The 24754-nt window shown below is 34.7% G+C and overlaps 2 protein-coding genes across 3 annotated transcripts in view; both read left to right on the forward strand.

Moving 5' to 3' along the window:
• The first annotated feature begins 508 nt into the window (after positions 1-508).
• LOC123227634 lies at positions 509-3942 on the forward strand. The gene is made up of 3 exons (XM_044652711.1): positions 509-807; positions 1400-3615; positions 3703-3942. The coding sequence occupies exons 1-3, from the start codon at positions 651-653 to the stop codon at positions 3778-3780; spliced, it is 2451 nt and encodes an 816-aa protein (XP_044508646.1). The 5' UTR covers positions 509-650; the 3' UTR covers positions 3781-3942.
• Positions 3943-4971: 1029 nt separating this feature from the next.
• LOC123227633 (serine/threonine-protein kinase TOR-like) overlaps positions 4972-24754 on the forward strand; it is a 35646-nt gene continuing 15863 nt past the window's right edge. The window contains exons 1-26 of one of the 2 annotated variants that reach the window (XM_044652709.1): positions 4972-5252; positions 5367-5705; positions 5872-5946; positions 6292-6464; positions 9149-9247; positions 9650-9809; positions 9944-10087; positions 10228-10403; positions 10496-10700; positions 10777-10971; positions 11560-11712; positions 12769-12890; positions 13753-13852; positions 13982-14077; positions 15647-15777; positions 16348-16450; positions 16528-16707; positions 16803-16895; positions 16999-17034; positions 17464-17562; positions 17665-17763; positions 17882-18044; positions 19406-19530; positions 19675-19727; positions 23407-23530; positions 23616-23801. In XM_044652709.1, the coding sequence (XP_044508644.1) occupies positions 5130-5252; positions 5367-5705; positions 5872-5946; positions 6292-6464; positions 9149-9247; positions 9650-9809; positions 9944-10087; positions 10228-10403; positions 10496-10700; positions 10777-10971; positions 11560-11712; positions 12769-12890; positions 13753-13852; positions 13982-14077; positions 15647-15777; positions 16348-16450; positions 16528-16707; positions 16803-16895; positions 16999-17034; positions 17464-17562; positions 17665-17763; positions 17882-18044; positions 19406-19530; positions 19675-19727; positions 23407-23530; positions 23616-23801 (3552 nt within the window). In that variant the 5' untranslated portion in view covers positions 4972-5129. Of the gene's footprint in view, positions 5253-5366; positions 5706-5871; positions 5947-6291; positions 6465-9148; positions 9248-9649; positions 9810-9943; positions 10095-10227; positions 10404-10495; positions 10701-10776; positions 10972-11559; positions 11713-12768; positions 12891-13752; positions 13853-13981; positions 14078-15646; positions 15778-16347; positions 16451-16527; positions 16708-16802; positions 16896-16998; positions 17035-17463; positions 17563-17664; positions 17764-17881; positions 18045-19405; positions 19531-19674; positions 19728-23406; positions 23531-23615; positions 23802-24754 lie in introns of those variants that run through there. The other variant, XM_044652710.1, reaches the window with a different exon arrangement.

The raw sequence follows: 24754 nt of genomic DNA on the forward strand, positions 1-24754 counted from the left end.
ATCACGCACCAAGTTAACTTGTACGCAAGCTAAAATTCCGATTGAATTATTGACCTATCAGACAAAAACTCCAATTTAAGTCTGTTTTTAATTAAGCTGATTATTAATTTAAATCAAATTAATTTGATTAGAGTCTAACTTTAATTAATAGTATTATTTATTTTTTAATGATATTTTTTATCCTATGAACAATATTATTTATTTCGTTATTAATTTTTTAACTTTATATTAATTTGAATGAATTTAAACTCGAATTGTATATTATAAATTCGAACCTTATTTGTGCCGGGGTTCAACTCAATCCACCCATTATTCATAGATGAGGGACTAATAAGATTTCATCCAAAATTAAACAGAAGATCCTCAACGGCTACATCATTCAAACTAAACCCCCGACATCCAACCGAGTACCTGATCCAACGGCTACAACTTTTTTACTAATAAATTATTTTATCCCAACGGTCAAAATTTTCCACCATTTATATCTCCCCATTTCATAAACTAGCCGTTACATCATCACCAGAGTCCTTAACATTCAAAGCCAATCCATTTATGCTCAGAAGCGTTCATTTTCCTTCCATATTTTACAGACGTCGCCATTTTCTTTCCAAATTTTAGAAACGCTGCCAGCCCATAAATCAAGTTTAACGATGGCTACAGTTACGAGCAAGCCTTCTTCTTCTTCGCCAGCATCGTCAACCAGACCAAACCCTGGTGCAAGAAACTCTGAAAGTAAAGATCCCATGAGAAGGAGTTTCAGTGGTAATCCATTTAGCAAACCCTCGTCGATTCTGCCTAATTCCAGAGGTGGGTTTAGCCCCAAGCTTTTTCTTCAATTTCCCGTTTTCTTTTTGTACTGTTCATTGTTTTTTTTTTTTGGGTGATAATCATGTGTTTGGATGCCAAGAAAATGAAATGGAGTGTAAGGGGAAATATTTTGTTTCTGGGCTCTTAAGGATATTAACGTAAATGATTTAAAAAACGTTCTTTTTCTAAGTTGAATATATTGCGAGTCTAATTCTGTTTATGTGGAGAGAAAATGGTTTACAGGGAATATTTGTAGGGTAATTATTCATGATGATGCATATATTTAATCGAGAAGTTGGTGGAAATTGAGGATTCGTCTATTGTGAGAACTGAGAATGAAGAAAAACAAATATTCTTGAATTCTCTTACACTCTTGAAATTCTTTTGTTGTAGCTTAAATTTTCCAGGAAATATTTTCCCCTGAAACAAACAGGTCCTTTTAAAAATCCAATATCAGAAATTTTCATATTTTTAATAAAGTTTCTTCATATGAAGTTTTCCTTTAGCATTATTGGGAAACAAAGCCTATCTTTAAAAAAAAATTGATTAGTGTTCTTATTTTGTACTCTTTCTTGTGTTTGTTGAGCTGCAGATTTTGTTAGAAGAAGCTCCATTGCCAGAGAAAGTGCAAGTTCCTTGCGCGATTTCACAGACAAAGAAAACGGCAAAGAAACAAATTTAAACATAGCAAGAGTCCGATCTCCAGCTTCTGCTTTAAAGGGTACAAAGAACTTCATGTCGCCAACCATTTCTGCAGCTTCAAAGTTCACTGCATCACCGAAAAAGAAAATATTGACTGAGAGAAATGAGCCAGTTTTGTCTTCAGTTTCATCCTCTGATGCAAAAAGCCAACTTATGCAAGACAATGAACTAAATCCAGAGAAAAGTTCAATTAAGAAAAAGGCGGTTTCGTTTTCTGATGTTAAAAGCCTGATTTTGGAAGATGATGGCTTTTTGAAGCCAGAGATGGGCTTGAATCAGAGCAAGATTGAGGCTTCATATGACTCAACCATCACTGAGTTAGACGAAGAAGCTTTGAAAAGTGATCTTGTTTCTGATTCAGAGGTAAATTTGGAATCGAAGAAGAACCATGTAAGCTCATTACCAAAGAATGTTACTGAGGAGAATGATTCTGGTGTTAATCTTGGTTCAACTTTCAAGATTAGTCCTAGAACCTCTTGTTCAACTTTGACCCCAATGTTGGCACCACTTGATGCAGATCCTTCAATGCCACCTTATGATCCTAAAACAAACTATCTGTCACCGAGGCCTCGGTTTCTTCATTACAGGCCGAATCCACGAATTGAGCTTTTTCATAAGAGAGTTGGTATGCGTTTGGAAGAGAGTTTTGTATCAGAAAGTTTTTCAGATAGTGAAGTTAGTGGAATTCTGTCTGATGATTCCCATAGAGAATCCGAAGATGTTTCTTCAGATGAAACAATGAAAGAAGGGGAGGTTGAAGCAGCAGTAGAAGAGGAAGAGACAGAGCTCACTGTATCTGAACCAAACCCTTTTAGTTTCTACAAGCCTGAGGAGAGTGTTCAAGCTAAAGGGGTGTCTAAATCAAAATTCTTCACAAGTTCAAAGTTCATTGCTTTCATTTTTGTCCTACTGTTTGCTGGTTTGTCGATTTCAGTTGTTAAATCTCCAGTCACTGATTTTTCTGTGCTAAATGATTTGGACTTCTCTAACCTCTATGTCCTACCGGAAATCACTGAATTTGCAATTGTGAACTTTGAGAGGCTGGCTCAAAGATATCAGTTGTGGGCTGCTAACTCTTTCTCCTACATTTGCAAGCTGATATCTGATTTGAGGAAAGTGCCAAAGTTGGGTCCTTTGCAGTATGGTAATCTGACTGATTTGTTTGAAGAGTACAAGGAAGCTGATGCAGTATTTAAGCAAGATCAGGCTGTGTTGACACCAATATGGGAGAGAGATGTCGGAGCTGAACTATCCAAAGAGGGTGATTCCGAGAGCGAAACCGATGAGAACGTTGAAGAGGTTTTGGAAGAAGATAATAGCCCAAAATCTGAAGAACAAGTGCACCAAGGGAATGCTGAGGTTTCAGAATATCACACTGACCCAGAGCCTGAAGAGGCATGCTCAACTCCACCAGCTGAAGGGGTTGAAATTTCAGAAGCGGAGCAGTCTGGTGATCACAATGATATCAAGCCACAAACAGATCAGCTTGAGTTGATCTTAGAAGCTACTGTAATCCAGCCTGAAGCTGAAGCCTATGAGTCTCAAGGAGAAAGTGAAAAGAACTTTCATGCTGAATTTGTGTCTCCTAAAGTTGAAAACTTCCACCAAAGCTCAGAGTTGGATATTGCAATGGACAATCCACAGATTTCAGCAGCCACGGCAGATATTACTACAATGAATGGATCAGAAGTTAAATTTTTTACAGCAAATATGGTGGGAATTTCCATGCTTGTGCTTCTGAGTCTGCTTGCAAAAATAGCTTTCTTAAAGTATGCACATAAAGAAAAAAGCTCGACTCCAAATGCTATCCCTACACATGTTCAACAGCCATCTAAGAAATTCGATTACAGTCTAATTTCTGTTACCTCAGAGCATCAGCAGACAGAAGAGGTTGATATGGCTGGTGAGTCATGCTCATCAGAAATGAGCAGCTTCAAAAGTTCTTCTTACAGCAAAAAAGGACTCAAAGATTCAAGTGAAGCTCAAACCAAAGAAAAGAAGATTAGGAAGAATAGCAGGAGAGAGTCCCTTGCCTCATCAGATTTCTCTATGGATTCGCCCTCTTATGGTAGCTTCACCACTTATGAAAAAATTACCAAGAAGAATGTAAGTACCTAGAACTGCCATATGAACTATGTCTGGCACTTCAACAATGTAAATCATTTCAATAATTTTCACTGTTATTTTTTGCAGGGCCTTGATGATGAGGTGGTTACTACTCCAGTTAGGCGTTCGAGCAGGTTGAGGAATCAGGCCGCCACTTCTTCATGACAGCCAGAAATGGTTCCATGTTTATCACTCCTTCCATTGTGCAGCTGTGCGAAGTGTGAACCCCATTTATTTTAACTTGCTGACTTAGTTTAGTTTACCTTAGCTTGAATTAATCGTAGTGCAAACACCTTCATTAATTCAGATCTTCTGATTCTTATCTCAGTCTTCAATGGATTCCTCCACTCTTGCTTCTAGTGGTGGCACATTGCTTTGCCACTAACTATTGCAATTCTGAGCTGCATGTTTCTTTGAAAGCAGGACAAGCCAAATACAGAGCTGTGTCCTGATAACAGCTGCTGGAGATCAGAATCCAGTATGCAATATCTCCTCCACTTTCAATTTGTCACTACTGGAGTTAATGTTCAAGTGGCTATAATAATTCAATTCATTGCAGAAGCGATCATGGCAGTTTAAGAAGCCCCAGCTCAAGATTGAGTACCGGTTTAACTACATGAGGGAAAATCAATAATTCATTAAATATCTAAGAAAATCCAATGAAATGAGCATATTTGTTTCGTTAAACAAAGAAAGCAAAATAATGTGTACGAAACAAAAAAATATTCAAAGCGTCTTTAGAATAATATTCACAAGTATTTATGATAAAATTTGAATAAAATTGGCAAGAAACAATCATAAAGTAGAACCAAAAAAATTTAAATAAAATGAAAAATAATACTAAAAATTCAATTTATGCATAAAATAATTTCGTTAAATCTGAATCAATACTTATAAAAATGAAAACATGATTATATTTTGTACACTACAATTCCTCAGAATTGTTTTTTTATTTAAAATCTTTTAGATTTGGGCTATTTAATATCAGCTTGCAATAAATAAAATTAATTTGAATAAAAAAAATAAGTTTATTGAAAAAGTAATTTAATTTTAAATTTGTAGATTCGAACTGGAATATTCGGTTGGATTTAAACTAGATTCATTTTACTGAAAAGAACCGAATCCTTGGGGAAGCAATTCTAGTCAAATTCAGCTGTACCTGTACCCAGCGTAGGGTTCGAGGTGGACACAGCGAGAGGGGAGCATAAGGGTGGAAATTACCAGAAAAACGCGCGTAAAGTTAAAGGTTACTACTCCTCGTTACGACACCGTTTTGATCAGGCACAACAATATTCGTCATTTACAAAACGAAGCGCTTCTTCTCTCTTCTCTTTCTTTCTCAGTGGCTGGCTCTGCCTCTGAGTTTCGGAATCCTAGAAATCATTGAATGATTTGTTTGTTTGTTGGTTTTCTTTCTATGTCTTGAGAAAGAAGACAGAAGAATTGATAGTATTCAGAGAGCGAGAGAGTGAGCGAGCTTAGGGTTTAGAGTTTGAGGAGCGGCCGGCTAATCAATGGCCTCCACGTCGCAGTCCCTTCGCTACGGCGGTCCCGGAGGAGCCTCCGCCCCGAGTGGCGGTAGCTTCGACGCTCTTAACAGGATTCTCTTGGATCTCTGCACACATGGCAATCCCAAGGTACGTTAGTTGTGTACGGAAATGATAAGGAGAGTTGAATAGAGAAAGTGAGAGTTAGTTATGAGGATGCTTGGACTTTTACTTGATTGTTTTGTTTTAACTGTTTTGTTATAGGAGGGTGCTTCGTTGGCTTTGAAGAAACACCTTGAAGAGGAGGCGCGTGATCTTAGTGGAGAAGCTTTTTCGCGATTTATGGATCAGCTATATGATAGGATTTCTAGTCTATTAGATAGTAATGATGTTGCTGAGAATTTGGGCGGTTTAAGAGCCATTGATGAGTTGATAGATGTGGCTCTGGGTGAGAATGCTTCCAAGGTTTCCAAATTCTCTGGTTATATGAGGACTGTGTTTGAGGTAAAGCGTGATCCAGACGTTTTGGTCCTTGCGAGTAAAGTTCGTGGCCATTTAGCCAGGGCTGGAGGAGCAATGACTGCAGACGAAGTGGAGTTTCAGGTTTATGGTTATGTGCTTTCTTTTTTTTGTTTGGTGGGGTTTGGTTTGTTTATGGTAGCAGCATGTGATGTGTATTGTTTATGGTTATGTGCTTTTTTTTTTTGTTTGGTGGGGTTTGGTTTGTTTATGGTAGCACCGTGTGATGTGTATTGTTTGTTGGTTTCAGGTAAAAATGGCGCTGGATTGGCTTCGTGGGGATCGAGTAGAGTATCGTCGATTTGCTGCTGTCTTAATCTTGAAAGTAAGTGTGAGCAGGTTGTTTTGATCGATGTCCACAGTTATTGGCTAGGTTTTGTTGATTTTCTTCCTCTCATATGGAAGAGTGGAAACTTCTTCTGACTAAACATTTATGCTATAGTTTTTTTTTACCTCTTGTTCTTATATGGATTGTTCGGCTTTTGAATTTTCTTTAATCCTGAAATATTGTCTTCCAAGTCCATCCCATTCAATTTTGGATGACTTATCTATCAACTTTTCCATTACCACCCGAAAATACATAATTACCATTACATTAACTAAAAAGAAATTTTATTATTTTAAATTTATTGCTTATTTTGGATAATTTTTTACTTTTCTCTTTTAATAGGAAATGGCGGAAAATGCTTCAACAGTATTCAATGTCCATGTACCGGAATTTGTCGATGCTATCTGGGTTGCACTGAGGGATCCAACATTGGCTGTTAGAGAGCGGGCTGTAGAGGCACTGCGTGCCTGCCTTCGTGTTATTGAAAAGCGTGAGACACGCTGGCGTGTTCAGTGGTTAGCCTTTTATTTTCTTATTTTTGAATTATATTATATATATTGATCTTTTTGCGTGCTGAGGGAGGCTACTACTCATTTAGTGGCTGCCTTTGATTTCTGTAAAGTGAACTTTGTATTAATGCAAATGTGGTAGTTTCTTGTAAATTTCAACAAGAAAGAACAGTTGGTTAATACTTTTGCACCAAGGATTTTCTTTTAATGGGAAAAAAAAAATGAATATAGGCAGGAGACCTGAAGTTGTATTGAAATACACAAAGTGATCTGTGGTTGGAGTCTTGATTAACCATGTGCAACAATGCCTAATTTTTAAGATCATTTATGATATCTTTTGGCTGTTATGAATTTCCACCATCCAGCATGTGTGGATCAAAATTTGGGAGGAGTCACAATCCATTCAACCATGTTGTGATTGGAGCAAGCTTGGAGAGTTTGATAATTGGAACCAATTGATATGTCAATTTCGGTTTTACACTTGTTTTCAACTCTTCAAAGCACTTCTTGGTTTAGTACAAATTCATTAGTTTACTATTGATATCATCACTTTTTCAGTTGCATGTGCACATCAGTCTCTTATTGACTGTAATGAAATAAGTTTGGAGTTTTATACCCTGATTTGTGTATTATTCTCCCTAATTGAAGGATCAATTTAGTAGTCATGCTGCTTTTTGTTAAGTAACCATTTGACTTAGATAAAGTTGACATTTAAAAGGCCTAACGGTGGTGTCTAATCTGTAAAGTATTCTCTAATGTGAACTTTCATACAGACTGAACACAACTGCAATCGGCAATACAACTACAATGCCTGAAATTTCATAATTTGATTAATGTAATGCGAGGGATTCAAACATCAGATCATTTGGTTAACCTAGCTTAAGGTGATAGGTAATGGTGCAACAATAGGATTTAAGTTTGGGGCTGAATATTGTATAGAAAATATGCTATAAAGATCTTTGTTTCAGCAACTTGTAAGTCTTTTGGTGGATCACAGGTTTATCCTACAATTTTGTGTTCTGCTTTTTTGATAGCTATATGATTGTTTTCATTCCTATAACAAGAAATGACAACTGTGAACCGAATGCAAGTTTTACGTCTCTCAAATTAGGAGGAAGCCAACTAATAGGAGATAAAGTGTATTAATCCTTTTGGTTTTGTCGAGGGATTATTTGAGTGGCCAATGCCCATGGGTTTGAGGGTCTTCAATGTTACCTACTCGGTGAAGTCCACAATTTCCTGCATACTGAAGATTTTGGGTTTCAATGGGGACCCTAATCATGATGTTTTCGCTAGACGGTTTGGCAGAGAGGGTTTTGTGGGATATCAAATGAAAAAAAGAGGAAAATTAACATTCATGAATTAAGTGTAGTAAGATAAATCTGGTTCTTAGGACTTGCCCCTGCCATATTGTCTCTCTTATTTGGGTTTAATTATGCAGAGACCTTTGTAAAGCTTTCGCCCTTTTTAGATGCATTAATTTTGTTGGACTGGATTTCTGATCCACTTTATAAGTTTTTTGTCAATAATATACTTATGTACATTTCCAGTAAAAAAAGAAAAAGACTCATCATATTATTTTCGTTGAAACAATATAGAAATTATGGCTTTGGTGACACTATTCTGATTCACTAGGTGAAAACAAGTTTTCAGAATGAGATCAACAACAATCAGAAGTAGGGGAAACTGAAGTTTCTAGAGTTGAGGAGATTGGGCAAAGACTCTAACCTCATAGTTTAATTGAAAAGTCTTTTACAAATGTTGTTGAAAAGTCTTACCAATGGGTTAATTATTCTTAATGAATTTGTTCTCTGCTTGCTGTGGTATTTGCCGAAGGAATGATAGACAAAAGATCATCTTTTCCTTTCCTACATATTGGCTTCATTTTTATGGGCTAAATCTTGTCCAGAAGTTCACTTCCCATGGGTTATGTTGATATCTTGTTTCTTCCCTTTAGCTGAAATTTCTTGTTCTTTTGGTAAAGGAGAAAGGGCAAAGACCTTATGTTAGTGTGGGACCTAGTTTGTCTTCGGATTTATTTAGCGTGAAATAGAAAAAAAAAAGGATTTTTGAAGATGTTAAAGCTCTATATAGCAATTTGTAATGGGCCAAAGTGCCTTTTTTGATGAACCATCTCTATGAGCTTCAGTTTCAAAAAGGTGAAGATATCTGTTTCTTCTTGATTCATTTTAACCAAAGTGAGGTTCTAGTTTTTATTTTGTTGTTGTTTTGGGGTTTCCTTGCATGAATGTATCATAAGGTAATGAGTATGTTTGCACAACCTATACAAAAATCTTGTCCATATTTATTTTACAGCTTTTGCTTCCCTCATCATTTGGTAATGTGACACTTTAGTGGATAGCTGATGTGCTTTTATACTTCTCCTTTTCTATTTATATCTTCTCCTGTTTCTTAAAGAAGAAAAATAATCTTAAGATGACCACTGGGCCTGGTTTTATGCGCTTATTCGGTGTTCTGTATCTCTTCTTGAAGAGGGACAGGTATTTTATTGAGGGTGGTGATGTGATGTATTTTTATGTTGCCTTTCTTGATAAGCTAATTTCTTGGTGAGACAATATGTACCTGACTTTTAATGTTTTCAAACATTTGGCAAAATCTTGCTTTTGGTCTTCTGTCTTTATTATTTTTTTGTTTGGGCAATGAATCTTGATGTTTTTTCTTTGTGATAGGTATTATCGAATGTTTGAGGCTACTCAAGAAGGGTTGGGCAGAAATGCTCCAGTCCATAGCATACATGGTTCTTTACTTGCTGTTGGGGAGCTTTTGAGGTTGGTAAAATTTTTTGATTAGTAATGCTAAATCTTTGGCTTTTGAAGTTATTGTTTGTGTAGACTGTCATTGAATGAACAACTTGTCTCTTTCCAATTTATTTTTTCCCTTCATATATAAATATATATATATTTTGCTTCATCTGGTGTTGGTGTATAGGATCAAGGTTGAAACCTAGATTTTGTCATTTGCATTATCATTGCCCCTGTAGGATCTCTTTTAGAGCTATGATGTTTATATGCAGGACACAGGAGTTGTCTATTTTTTAAAATCTTCCAGATTTTGTTGAATAGTTGACGTGCGTTACATATCAAAATACTCAAATCTGGCCATCATTTGCCCCACTTTATTAGCTTATTTTAGTGTTTGATGTGGATATAATAGAAGTGTTTATTGGACAGGAATACGGGTGAATTCATGATGTCAAGGTATAGAGAAGTTGCTGACATTGTGCTCCGGTACTTAGAGCACCGTGATCGGCTTGTTCGCCTTAGTATAACTTCACTACTACCTCGCATTGCTCATTTCTTGCGTGACCGATTTGTCACAAACTACTTAAAGGTTTGTGGAGAGCTTTATATCCTATCATATAATTGTAGCTAGCATGGAAAACATTTTGGATGATGGAATCATCCTTATTTATATAGCAGTAAGCTGCCCTAGTAATATTTGCATGATCTTGTGATTTGGTGCAGACATGCATGAATCACATTCTCGCAGTTCTGCGACTTCCGGCTGAACGTGACAGTGGATTTATTGCTCTTGGGGAAATGGCTGGTGCCTTAGATGGGGAACTCATTCACTATTTGCCAACAATTACATCTCACTTACGTGAAGCAGTAAGACGTAAAGGATTTTGGTTGACATTAGTCTTGTGCCATCAATTTGGTTTTCTTTTATTGCATTGTCTTTGTTGCCTGCTGTTTTTCATTTGATAGTGAACAATACTTCTAATTATTGGCATGGTTTTTAAATGTAGATTGCTCCACGCAGAGGCAAACCCTCGCTCGAGGCTCTGGCTTGTGTTGGAAATATTGCAGAAGCAATGGGTCCTGTGATGGAACCTCATGTGCGTGGTCTCTTAGATGTAATGTTTTCTCCTTCTGCTAGTCTTTCCAGTACACTTGTAGATGCCCTTGAACAAATTACTGTCAGGTACACTGAGGCATTCTTGTAAATTCCCTTTAGATGCTCATTGTGATAAGTCTATTAGAGAATTGACCTTTTATATAACTGGTTGCTGTCAGTCTTCCTTCTTTGCTGCCTACTATTCAAGATCGGCTGCTGGACTCTATTTCATTAGTTCTTTCAAAATCCCATTATTCTCCATCAAGGCCAGCTGCTCCCTTGGTTCGAGGAAATATGGGGAGTATTCCTCAGCAAGTTTTGGACCTTAATGGTTCAGCCCTAGTGCAACTTGCATTGCAGACTCTTGCTCGTTTTAATTTTAAGGTGCACATCTAGACATTTTCAGATATGAACCCTATGTTAGCTTCATTATTCATTCTGACTTTTATAAATGTTTTAGGGCCATGAGCTTCTTGAGTTTGCAAGAGAATCAGTTGTCGTATATCTGGATGATGAGGATAAGGTCACACGTAAAGATGCTGCCCTATGTTGTTGCAAATTAGTTGCTAATTCTTTCTCTGGAGTATCATGTACACAGTTTGGTTCTAGTAGGTCTAATCGAAGTGGAGGAAAGCGACAGCGTCTTATTGAAGAGGTTTGTTTACGTTGATATTTTTTATTTCATTATTTTCTGGGGAGCTCAGAAGCAATTTTATTTATAGAAACAAAGATCATTGAGCACAAGAAATGGTGGTCCAGAAACCAGCTTTAGAAAAAAAAAAAAAAAAAAAAAGAGTAAAAAATAATCCATATAGATACAAAGAAACATAACTATTAAGAAACTGCATTCTTCCAACCTCTTGAAATAAACAAATAAGCTCCACTTGAAAATGCTTAGTTAGCAAACCTACAGATGTGTCTTGACATTGACTGCTTTTTATTTTCTAAGTGTATATATATTTATTTATTTATACCCTGAACTTTTTGATAGTTTGTGTTAACCAAGTTCTGAATGGGGGATTAGAATTCTTAATTGTTTGGTTGACATCAAGTGTCTTTATCATGAATTGAGCTTTTTTCCAAGGAAAATCAAGGTCCACTTCTGAGGCAACTTCGTAAATTTTCCTATTCTTTATTGCAGTATATGTTCAATGTTTGCATGCCCATGCTTGCCATGTTTTAATTGAAAATGCAGCTTTTTGTAAAAAAATCAATTTTGATTCTTCTATATGGGCTTCTGCAGCTTGTGGAGAAGCTTCTCATTGCAGCCGTTGCTGATGCTGATGTTACTGTTCGCCATTCTATCTTTTCCTTGCTGCATGGGAACAGAGGTTTTGATGAGTTTTTAGCACAGGCTGATAGTCTGAGTGCAGTTTTTGCTGCTTTAAATGATGAGGTTTGATATTAGTTCTTGACATGTGAAATGTATGGATATATTAGATTGAACCTTTATATTTGAAGCCATTCTAGCTTTTTACTTTCTACCTTCCTGTTATGATAGTTGTTTTACACTTTAGAATCTTGTTTGTGTATAATTTCCTTGATACGTTACTATCAGGTAGTTTGTAGGTTTTGGTGGTTATGTTGAATTGTAGAGAAGTATGAAATAATGAGAAGACCAGTGATTTGTAATATGCTCACAGAACAATGTTTAAGAAATGAATTCATATGTCAAGGAAAGAAGAAAATCAGTCTAAATAACATTTTTTCTATCCCTAAACAAATAAGAAAAGATTATGCAAATTCCTCACAAAAAAATGTTGAAATTTATGCTATAAGAAAGTAAAAAAATGTTACTTCTCTCCAATGTATTTCAAACTTTTTGCAGAAGGTTCTAAATCTTTCACTCTAAGTAAACTTTAGTTGTATTCTGATTGAACTCCGTCAGACTTAACCATATTGGAGTTTATGGAGAGGAAAGATAGAAGGGATGGCTTTGTGGCAGTGTGTTGAGATTTGGAGAGGTTAGAATTTGTAGGGAAGATAATAAAGGTGAGGTGTTTTAGTCCGTTTAAAACAGATTCTAGGTTAATTAACTGATTCCATAGACTCCTGTTAGCTCAAGGCACTATTTTACTAGTATTTCAAAAACTGGCTTTGTTTGTTTCTTGATAATTGATAACTGGCATTCAAGTTGCTTAATTTTGTTGTACTTTTTGCTAATACTAAGCAATATATTTTTTAAGAAAAAGCATTACAGACAGGAGTGATTAAGAGGCCAATTAAAGATAAACAAAGTAAAATTTTCCATAAGAACAATAAAAGAAACCTGAGTTCTTTGACTCTGGCCCTCTAATTGCATATAACTGCAAAATTATATTGTGCTTGTATTAAACTCTTTTGAAATTGCAAATTTTCTGATGCATTGCAGTAAAAAATTTTCATGTCCTATGAAATTTTAGAATTTCTAGTGTTGCTTTTGGTGAAAAGCTAAATGTTTCTGTTGTCATAGGATTTTGATGTTCGAGAGTATGCAATCTCATTGGCTGGGAGATTATCTGAAAAAAATCCTGCCTATGTTCTTCCTGCCCTTCGCCGTCATCTCATACAGTTGTTGACATATTTAGACCAAAGGTAATGTTGATAGGGCTTTAGACTTGGGATTTGGTTTGTTTTGTCCACTTAAGTCCTGAATATGTCTTAATGGAAGCCATTGAGAAGTTTTGGGCTATTTGTTTTTCTGCTTTGATGGGAATTCTCTGATATTTTCTTTTGAATAGATTAAAGTCAAAATTTTTTGGCTTAAGTTTGATCCAGAATAATTATTTCATTAAATTTTGTTCTCTAAGAAATCCTTACATAATTAACTTATTTATATTCCATCCATTTGAAAATTTTCTTGTAGGAATTAAGAATAATGTCAAACTCTCCGTTTTGAAATATTTTACTAGCTTAATTATTGTATATATTTATTCTTAATTCAGTGACTACTCTATTACAAAGTTGTCTAACAAAATTAAATTAAAAACTATGTATTACACCATCAGATAAATTATTGGTACTACATAATTAATTTAATTTCGGACTAAAATAGTATTTTCTTACTTCTAAATTGAATTATGAAGTAATTGAGATTAGATCTTTTTTTGGTAATCATTTTTAGATAAAGTGCAATCTATTATCTATTAGGATATATATGTTAAAATATTAGTTTTCAGAAAGTATTTGGTATGTGAAGTACAACAATTTAGTATAGATATTCAGATGTTGTAAAAATAAAATGTCATTTAAATTCATACATCCAGTTGATTTTAGGCAAATTCAAAAAAATCCAACTTCAGATGAAAAACAAACTTAACTTACACTTGTTGATGCCTATTTTTGTAATTATTTTTTGTCAATTGTGTTTAGCTTTATCTGGGCTTGAGAAAAGAACATATATTATGTTTCTTTGAAGTTAAAGCGCATATATTGACTTCTCTTGTGATGTCAGCAGTGCAGATAGCAAATGCAGAGAAGAAAGTGCGAAGTTACTTGGTTGCTTGATACGCAACTGTGAGAGACTAATACTTCCATACATCACTCCAATACACAAGGTTTTGTCGCTTATTCTCTGCCTTTGATTATATCTAGTGCTATTTATTCTTTCTTTCTTGATAAGGTTTTTTTCAGTTAATTTATTTAATGTTGATTTTCCTCCTTCATGTGGTATCTGGATTTTGCAGGCACTTTTGGCTAGACTTCTTGATGGCACTGGGGTCAATGCCAATAATGGCATTATTAGTGGAGTTCTTGTAACCGTTGGGGATCTTGCTAGAGTGGTGGGTAAACTTGTACTTTATTAACTTTTATTTGACATTATGCTTGAGTCAAGTTATAAATTGTGTTCAACTGGAACATGTTTGATTAGAAGTAATTGAGTTCTTGACTAATTTTGTTGTCAAACTTTACTATGAAGTTCAGTATGTTCCTTTGTTTAACAGGTCATTTCTGCCTCCCTTGTTGAATTGTGGTAGGCTTGTTTTGTAATTGTAAAAGCAACCTTAACTGTGAAGGAATATTGGTTAATTTCGCATAGATAGATTTCTTTTTTAACTGGGGCAGGTTTGTTATGCAATGAGTGTCATAGATGTTTTTCCGGCCTATGTTTGTATTTGGTGGAGCACTTGGCAGTTTTTCTTATTCAATTTAGTCTGCTTGCCTACATGTGTACTTTCTGTGTTGATCATTATTTATACATTTTGTACATTTTCTTATGGGGGAAAATTAAGATTGTGATGTTCAAGTTGTCAGAAAGTTTAACTTCAGAGCTACTGGTTATATATGTAGTTTAAAAGTTTCTATTGTTTCCTACTCAGTGTGGCTGGTATTCTTTTTCCCTTGTATTCTTCAAGGTGTCTGCTTCTTCAGGTCATTCTTCATCAGGTTTATTCTCTTTGCAATATATGGTGATTCAGTTTGTGTTTGCAGTTATGAAGTCTACTTTAGTTTTTAGTACAAGTTGTACTGAAGAGAAAAATGATACATGAGGATATAAAGACCACCCTGAAGACAAAAATATCATGAAGGGGAAACCATCCTATTCAAAGACATCCAGAAATACATATCTATGTTCCACCATATAATCTACCAACCCTGTTCTAAACAAAATTGAAATCTAAACTTACAGAACTACCTCAAAAGCCTGTCTCAGTCAGATGGATAAAGAAAATTGAAGAATCTTTAAATTCATTTGAAACCTAAATGGAGGATATAGACAAGATCTTCTTATAATCTTTGTATGAGACCAAAGATTCCAGTCACGTTGTGATGTTGTGATATATGCAAGATATAATCTTATGCTTCCTTTCCTTTTCTAGCAACAGGTCATACATAGTTTTCTTCATTGTTGATTGAATATCATTGTGCATTTGTGGAGGAGAAAAAACTGTGGTACTTGTTTGGATGGAGGAATAGAGAAGTATTTGGAGACGATAAGGATGAGAGCGTGGAGTTGCAATGGAAATGATTCCAGACTCTTGCTTGTTAGTTGGCATCAGGGATAAAGCATTTTGAAGCTATTTCTTTGCTAATTAAATTTGATTTTATGGATGTTGTTTTTTATTTTTCAGATTGCTTTTGCTCTGTTTGAGTGAGTTTTACTGAAGTTGTTGCATTCATGTTTAGTTTTCTCTTTGATTTTGACTTCTAGTTCACCCCTGTGTATATTATATTAAATAAAGAAATTTTTATTGTGTCTAATAATGATTTATTTTTCTAATTATTACTTTATGTTTTATAGTTTACTAGTGAATATGATAAGTATCCTAGCCTAATTGCAGAGCAATCAAATTTATTCGGCTAGCATAAAATGATTACTTACGGAGTTTTTCACTGTGACTTTTGATTAGGGTGGTTTTGGAATGAGACAATATGTATCCGAACTTATGCCTCTTATTGTTGAAGCTTTATTGGATGGAGCAGCTGTTGCAAAGCGTGAAGTGGCTGTGACAACTCTTGGTCAAGTTGTCCAGAGCACTGGGTATGTGGCATGCCTCTTTTGTTGATTTATGGTCAATAATTTTTCTTAAGAATTAAATGTTCTTTTTTGTCTCTTTTGATAAAAATGTAGATTATGCTCATTCACTTTATGTTCAATAAATCATTTTTTTGAGGTCTCTTTTTAATAATTGATTCCCACATGTGATGAGTCACATACCAAATGTATTTTTTCCTTCTACACTGATGCATTTTACTTGTTTATGAATGCCCTTCTGCAAAAATCAACTGTATAGGTAATATAATATTATTTTGCTCAAGACATGAAAGTAATCTTAACTAGGTGCATAGCAGTCTTTTAGTGAATTAGGATAATATTTTCTACTCCTTTTGTTGGAATAAATTAAGCACCCACTATGTAGACATTTTTGGTATCAATGTTTGTAATATCCTCTATATTTACTTTTAATATCTGTTTTGTTTTACTATCTTGTGGTGGACTGATGGTTATCCATCTCTGTATCTATCCTTATTATTCATTGTATTTAGTTCCATGTTTCTTATCCGATAAGAAAGGGTAGTCTTAAAACATTTTGCTGTACGATTTTGGCAGGTATGTGATAACTCCATATTATGAATACCCACAATTACTTGTCTTGCTCTTGAAAATGTTGAATGGTGAGTTAGTTTGGTCTACAAGACGTGAAGTGTTAAAGGTATACTTTTGGGCTGGAATGCTTTGTCACATCCTCTGAATGTGTTGCCATGCTAAAACATTCCTGGACATCTCCAGGTGATTGGGATTATGGGTGCTTTGGATCCTCATGTGCAAAAAAGAAATCATCAACTGTCAGGGTCGCATGGAGAAGTTATCCGTACTGCCAATGATTCTGGCCAACACATTCCTTCTGTGGATGAGTTACCAATGGACCTTTGGCCATCATTTGCTACATCTGAAGATTATTATTCCACGGTAATAATAGAAAGATGAAATGGTAGCAGTTATACCTGTTATGTAGTTCTCTTTTCTAGCATGTCTTTATTTCTCTATAAGCCTATGACTTTCAGGTTGCTATAAATTCTCTCATGCGAATTCTGAGAGATCCTTCACTTGCTAGTTACCACCAAAAGGTGGTAGGATCTCTGATGTTCATATTTAAGGTAACTTTAATGTAATGAATGCTATTATTGTTCTCTGTTATTGGTGATTTTTTTGGGTCTTACATGATGTTTATTAATTTTATATTTTCCCTTGTGAGGTTAGTCAATGGGCCTTGGTTGTGTTCCTTACTTACCAAAGGTTTGTATTCTAACTTTTCAGTAAATAATAAACTCTCTTCTGCAAAATCATACTGTTTGGTAGGAACTTTAGTTTCTGAAGCATGATATATTATGTGAAAACTACCTTTTCATGCTTTCCTTGTTTTAAAAAAGGAAAAGGAAAATGAAAATTCAATTTTGAAACTGTAGTATGTTTGTTGTAATTTATGGTTAAGTATGTAGACAAATTAACATTTTCTGGAAAAATGTGTACCTTCAATGTGAATGCCTATCTTTAATCTTATACTGAGGATTTAAAATTTCAGGTGATAATCTTGTGTTTAGAGATTTGTTTTATATGATTCTTGAATATTTCTTTTCCTTGTGCTGAAATTTTTTCTTTCTTCTTAACAACTCTGATTGGATTATGCTTGGTGATCTGTGATTTCCCTTGGCCATTTTCCTGTAGGTGTTGCCTGATCTCTTTCTCATAGTTCGTGCATGCGATGATTATCTGAAGGATTATATAACATGGAAGCTAGGGACTCTTGTGTCTATAGTACAACAGGTACATATAGATGTGAAATTGTTTTGGCACATTTACTTATTTTTAATTTTTTTTTGGTTTTTATGGGTGTCAGAATATATGAATTTCTAATTTCTTGTGCAGCATATTCGTAAATATTTGCAAGAATTGTTCTCTCTAATTTCTGAATTATGGTCATCCTTCAGTTTGCCAGCTACTAATCGTACTTCTCGTGGTCTTCCGGTATGTATATTTTCTGTGTGTTTTTAATCAGAAGTTAGGATAATATGCATTTTTATTGTTCTCTATATTTATGTGTTCTGTTCTCAATGCTTCCCTGGATTCTTTCCCCTTTGCACAGGTTCTGCATCTCGTGGAGCAGCTTTGCTTGGCCCTTAATGATGAGTTCAGAACACATCTTCCTGTTATTCTTCCATGTTGCATTCAAGTTCTAAGTGATGCTGAGCGATGCAATGACTACACCTATGTTCTTGACATTCTCCACACCCTTGAAGTGTTTGGTGGTTGGTGTTCTCTATCTCATGATAATTCGTTTAATTATTTAACATTTTGCTTGTCTAAACTGGTGTTTTTTTTGTCCAGTAAGGAAGTATATTGTAAAAAGAACAATCATTTGTAGTTTGAACTTCGTACTAATTTCTAATTTAAAGTAAATTGCCATTTGGCATTAGTCATTCAATCTCTCATTAATGTGAGCTGTGGCCTTTAGTTTACTTATCATATTAAAAGAAAAGAAAGCAAACACAATGAAATAAAAGAGAAATTTTTGTATCCGCTTTTCTTCTACTTTGACAGAAGAGTTAATTATTTCATAGAATTTATTTTAAAAAATCAATAATTGAAAAAAAAAAAGAAAAGAAATTCATAATTGGGGAAGCACCTTGAATTACAACTAACAAACCACGAAGATGTGTGGGATCTGTGCTATATTCTTTTTTCTTTTTATAGGGCTGTAAAAAGTTCAATTTTTGTTAGTATGGTATGCCTTGAGTTTTGTACACTTCTAACGGGTTGCTGCTGGATGATTGGACCTGTGAACTGCCGTGGACCTAGAATATTTTATCTAGGGAAGTCAGTGTGCAAAAGAAATAAATAACTGTAGGGACCAGGATACGGAGAATTATAATATAACAAATATTTATATACAGCTTTTTAGTTATTTAATTACTTCCTCTGTTACCAATGTGTGTCTGCAATTACCTGAAAAGTCAATTAAGGTTGTTTCACCGGAGTGTTTACAATATTTGTGGTCCTTTGATGTGCTCTGAAGAAAAGATGCTGAGGGCTTTGTGGTAGGTTCATGGTGCTTTTATGTAAGCCGGTGCTTCTTAGTGAGGCATTTTCTAAGATTCTCTTAATTCTTAGTTCTCTTGTCTTGTAAAACATTGATTTTTGAAGTTTACCTAATCAATTTTGGCCAGTATCTTCTGCCTGAAAGAGAAGAATAATTTGTCATTAGGAGAGAGAAAAGAGAAGCATGCTTTAAGAAAAACTCTATTTAAAGAATTTCTAGTGTGGAGCTTAGAAAGGCAAACCCGAGGTGGCTAAAAAATATTGTTTTGTTATATTTCAGGCTTACATACATGCAGTGCCCCATAGTTTTGACAAATTACTATATGCACTTGACCACTAGGTTGGTGGACTATGCATCATTGAGATAACATTTACATGCATGATTAATAGACTTTGGACATGATAGTTGCAGCATGTATTCTTAACCATTCAAAGTCCATTTATTTGATGATCCCCAAGTTTTTTTGTAGTTGGTGCAAAAACCATGTTATTCATGGATTCATTATATATATATTTGTAATATATAAAGTTGCAACCTGGTGAAACATCTCATTGCAATTACATGATATAGGGACACTGGATGAGCATATGCATCTGGTTCTTCCTGCACTTATTCGATTGTTTAAAGTGGATGCTTCTGTGGATATAAGGCATGCGGCTATCAAAACTTTGACTAGATTGATACCTCGTGTGCAGGTTGACACCTTAGCTTTATCCAATTGACTCTAGAATAAAATTCCTTTTTATATTCAAATTTAACGTTTTACCCTTTTGAATTCCTCTCAATTTATTTCATTGGTGGTTCTTGTTTCTTTTTCTGTTAATTGCTTTTCCTCTCAGGTTACTGGTCATATATCTGCCCTTGTGCACCACTTAAAGCTGGTCTTGGATGGGTTAGTTTCCACTTCTCTAATGTCAAATCATGTGGTTGAAAAACTTGTTTTTGTTAAATGCTAATGTTTGTACTTGTGCTTAGGTTTTGTTTAATTGTTCCCAGTAGGAGAGATTTTTTTCATTAATAAGAAATTGTTTAAAGTTTATATGCACTGAGAATGTTATCTGAATGAAGTGTACATGTGCACAAAATCTGATGGAATACAATGAGAAAAAAGGCCGGGATATCTCTCCAACAAAAAGCCTAGGTCCCAGAAAATCTACAAAATAGAACCCTAGTGACGTTGGATCGGATAGAGAAAGAGATAGAAAATGAAATAACAGAGAAGAAATAGGAAAGGATACAAAAAATTAGTGATTAGTGGGGAGCAGAATCTATATCAGGTGGTAAAATATTCATATACTTCTGTTCATCAAAACAAGTTGCCTCAGTCATTAGCTTAAAGTCTATAGAGACAGGAACAATGCTATGTGTACACACTTTAAAGTGTGTACACATAGCATTGTTCTTGTATTTATAGAAGTGTGTAGACATAACATTGTTCTTGTATTTATAGACTTTAAGCTAATGATTGTTTATATATGATGACATATCAAAAGTGTGTACGCATATTTTTTTATTTTTGGTAACTAGAGATCCCGCCCATATTGGTTGAACGGGTAAGTCAAAGTTTCACAAGTGCGGCAAAAGATTGAACCTAGACCTTTGTTGTGGAAATTTTAATATTCCATTAGTTTTGCTAACCCTTGAGGTTGTGTACGCATAATTTTACTACAAATGCAATCTATCAAACAACCAAAGAAGATAAACCTAACTTCTAGATAAGACCAACACATAGAAATCCTAAAATAAACGTAATCTAAACAACATTTTTCCTCAAGTATTCTTCTGTAACTTATTGAATCTTGTAACTGTCATGTATGCATCAGCTAGACACCAATTACAAGACAATCTATCCTTCAAGCTATTGCTTCCCCCAAATTGTTGTTAAAAGCGAAGGCACTTTCAATTCAAAAATTCAAAAGCCTGAACAGAATCCCAAAACTGACTTTGTCCCATCAAAGTGAAACTCCTGTCACATGCGGTTATCAAAATCAGTTCCTAGCATCTTTATGGCTTTTTACTTTCTGTATATCTGAAGGGTTTGTTCTCATCCAACGAAACTTGAGGGGCAGATTTTTTCTTTTTCTAAAGATATGAAAAATTTTACTAGAATAATTGATTGCAAAGAGAAGAACTAGTAGTTCACAAAATAAATGGCAAACCAAGACTTAGGATTTCAGCAAAACAATAAGTTCCAACAGAAACCCAATCCCTTTGATTAAAGAATGAAAGGAATCCCTTAAATTGATTAGTAACTAAGACCCTGAAGAAGTATGTGAAAGAGATACAAGATCTTGGAACAATCCAATTAGATTTTTTGAAGACTTTTCTTTTCTTTAGTTCCATATATCTCAAATAGCTTTCCTGCCTCCACCAAATGCATTGAAATATGATGAGAAATTAGAGACAAGACTTTGAAATGACCCAATCTAAAACAGCCTCTAAAATTTATGGACCATAACTTTAAAGCTATTCTTCAAAAGATTATAGGTTCCTTACACTTCCATCCTACGCTTAACACTTAGTTTTGGAAAAAGATAAATACCAAGCCAACTTGATTGAATCACATCTTTTGTATCAAGCTTACCATGAGTTAACAGCCAAGACAGATATTGAACTTCAGATGAAACTTTTGCATTCCATCTAATCTCTGTTAGTGGAAAACTATACCTAGAAGCATCATGTATTGACCAAATAAAGTATATTTGGTGTGAAAATTATGCACTACTCTTGGAAGTATCATGCAATATAGGAAGCCTAGAGTATCTTTCCCCCAAGGACTATGTGGCACTGCTAAGAAAATATTAATCTAACTTAAGTTAAACTAAATGGCTAATTAAAATAATAAAATTTAAACAACTAACTAACTAACTAAATTCAATTTAGAAGAAATCAAATATAAAAAAAGGTGCTAGGGTTTAGATTTCATATAATCTAAGTTATGCAATTGATTACTTAATTCAATCCAAGAATGATTTGCACATGTTGCTTGCTATTTAAATAGCTTTCTTAATTCAACTTTATTCTACCCTTTCCTATTTAAATAATTGTATTTCTATGTATTTGTAAACAAGTGAGTGTTTAGTTCTATGGAAATTTCTATTTTAAGAAGGGAGAGCTTCAAACTTCTTTTTCTTCTGCCACTACCAAATGTAATGCTAATCTTCTCTCAGTTTCGTAATCTAATGCACAATTCATATTATTATTGGTCTAATTCATACAATTCTTTCTTAAGTTCATGTATGCATCACAAAATCATTCAAAAGATGATGAAGCTTTTGAAGCATTGAGACCAATAATATAAACTCATCATGCGAATAACAACAAGGTCTTGAAGGAAATAAAAATAATCAATACATTTTTCAAAGATTAAACTGCATCTAACTCTAGCTTGAAGAGTCTAGCCGCTTAGAATTGAATTCAACACAAACATAAAATTTGAAGACGAAATCCAGCAAGATATCAAATCATGAACAATAAAAGCAAAGAAACACTTAGTCTTTCACAGTGAACCCTAAGTGGCTGTGCTTTCTTTTCTTTCTCCTTTCTTTCTTGTTTTCCTTTCCTTTTCTCTTCTCTTGCTGTGTTAAATCTTCTCTTGAACTCTTCGGACAACAAATATGAAAGATGGAAATTGAAACCTGAAAAACAGTGGAAGCAGTGCGGTGTTTTTTGTGATACGGAGAATTGTCCCCCCCTTTTGCCTAATTTTATTTCGTGCTCTCCTTATGTTGATAGGTTTGCTCAAATTTTTGTTTCCCATATTGACCTAGGATTCCTCCAATAACTTGCCTGTTTCATATGTACAAACCAAAGCCTACTAGGTATCCAAAACCAAATCAAGTTAGGAAAAAATCATCCAGCAAACTGCCCTGTGTGAACCTGTCACTTGTGATTAAATTTATACATTCTAGACGACTGAGCTGGGCTGAGATTTCAACAGATGAATTGCATTTTCAGGCTGTCACATGATGAAATCTTTATTAGGACTGAATTTTTTTTTTCTTTTTATGTTAACCTACAAAAACAATTAAATTCAAGCTTAGTTAGGTGAGATTAAGCTTCAAATGATTAAAAAAAATTTACAATTAGAAAGGCATATAAATGTAAAATTAATTTAGGCTTTATCTATATTCATAGTAAAAACCCCGATGGTTCTAGATTTCATTCTTTATGTTCCTCCTTCGTATCATCTAGAAGATGTTTTCTATTTGAGGCAGAAGAGAGATGTTAACTAACTTTCTCATATTTCAAGTCTAGAAAGATCAGAATTCCACCCAAATGAAATATTAGATTAAATCAATCTGCTCTCAACCTTGTTTAATATATTGCTGCTCTAATATTGCATTGCGATAGCTGAAATTGGTTGTATGGTTACAGCGATGTTTTAGCTCAATGAGGCCTTTCTATTGATTGTTAAGAGGTAGTTAGTATTGGGCTTGATTTTATTTCTTTTTTTCCCTTTGGTATACAATTGCAGACAGTTCGTGAGGTCATGTGTGCTTTGTCAATCCTAGGCTTTTCTATTTGTAGATACCTACTCTTTTCCAACTAAGTTGATTTGTACTTTACAGAAAGAATGATGAGCTCAGAAAGGATGCTGTTGATGCGCTTTGTTGTTTGGCTCATGCTCTTGGGGAGGATTTCACTATCTTTATCCCATCAATACACAAACTTCTATTGAAATATCGTTTGCGGGTACATTACGTTTCCTCTTTCATCTTTCTTTTGAGGAACTTCTCTTGCCTTTTTACATCAAGTTTGAAGGTAATTCTTTTTTCAGCATAAGGAATTTGAGGAGATTGAAAGACGCTTGAGGAGACGTGAACCTCTAATTTTGGCCAGTACAGCTGCACAAAGGTTAAGTCGACGAGTTCCAGTTGAAGTTATTAGTGACCCATTAAATGATGTTGAGAGTGACCCTTATGAAGATGGAACTGAAGCTCAGAAACAACTTAGAGGCCATCAGGTAATAATATTCTTCCATTTGTGTGCTTAGTAACATGCATTTCTGATTCTGTTACATCTAAGGTGTCAAAAGCTTAGGCAAGTCCTGTCTAGGTGGCAGCTACGGCTTCTAGATGGGTGCTTAGGCTATTACTTTCTGTACCATGCATCTACCCAGTGGAGCCAGAATCTATGCTAGGACAGGCCAATTGATTTTTAGTAGAATGCTTACTCATTAGTACTTTCCACCTACAAGAAAATTATATTTGTAAAACAATATGATGAGAAGTTTTATCAACCAAAACTATTGTCTTTTGTAAATTTTCACTTGTACAAATCTACCCATTTCTTATTAAAAAAAGATAAAGAAGAAAAAAATGTTATACCAAAAAATAGAAAATAGTGTTTCAATACTTTTTAATGGGAACATTCCATTGACTTCTACTTTAGTTTGGCTAAAATTGTGTGGACCTCACTAGTTTGAATTTGTTAGAAAATTTTCTTCATCCTCTTTGTTAGAGCTATATGCTAAAGTTTTGTAAATTGTATCAAATACTTTGCAAGATAGGTTTTTGCATATTTTTTATTTTCCTATTAGAGGATCCCTATAATTAAATCAAACCTTAAGGGAATGAGTGGATTCAAACTGAGTCAGCTCCATAGCTGGTGGGATGAATAGTGTTACAGAGGGGATGAACATTATTACTTAAGCAAGATTTGATCTAAAGTTTCAGTTAGGAAGCTTAGCTTGAATCCTCCTCCAGTTATGTTGTTTTTCTTGCCTGTAACACTGTTCATCTCATCGGTGAGACTATTTATCCCATCGGTAACACTATTCATCTTGCTGATGACACTATTCATCCTGCCGACAACCTTCTGACGATATCTCTAGCAAGCTTAAATTCAGCTTAAGAGATTTGAGCCAAACTCTAGCCAACCCACGTTTGGGCTTGGCTCGACTTGAATCCAACACTA

Source organism: Mangifera indica, chromosome 10 (genome assembly GCF_011075055.1).
Source record: "Mangifera indica cultivar Alphonso chromosome 10, CATAS_Mindica_2.1, whole genome shotgun sequence".
NCBI classification, from domain to species: Eukaryota; Viridiplantae; Streptophyta; class Magnoliopsida; order Sapindales; family Anacardiaceae; genus Mangifera; species Mangifera indica.

Coding starts and splice junctions, on each gene's coding strand:
- LOC123227634 (XM_044652711.1), top strand. CDS start 651: ATGGCTACAGTTACGAGCAAGCCTTCTTCTTCTTCGCCAGCATCGTCA. Junction 808..1,399: donor GATTCTGCCTAATTCCAGAG/GTGGGTTTAGCC, acceptor GTTGAGCTGCAG/ATTTTGTTAGAAGAAGCTCC. Junction 3,616..3,702: donor AAAAAATTACCAAGAAGAAT/GTAAGTACCTAG, acceptor TATTTTTTGCAG/GGCCTTGATGATGAGGTGGT.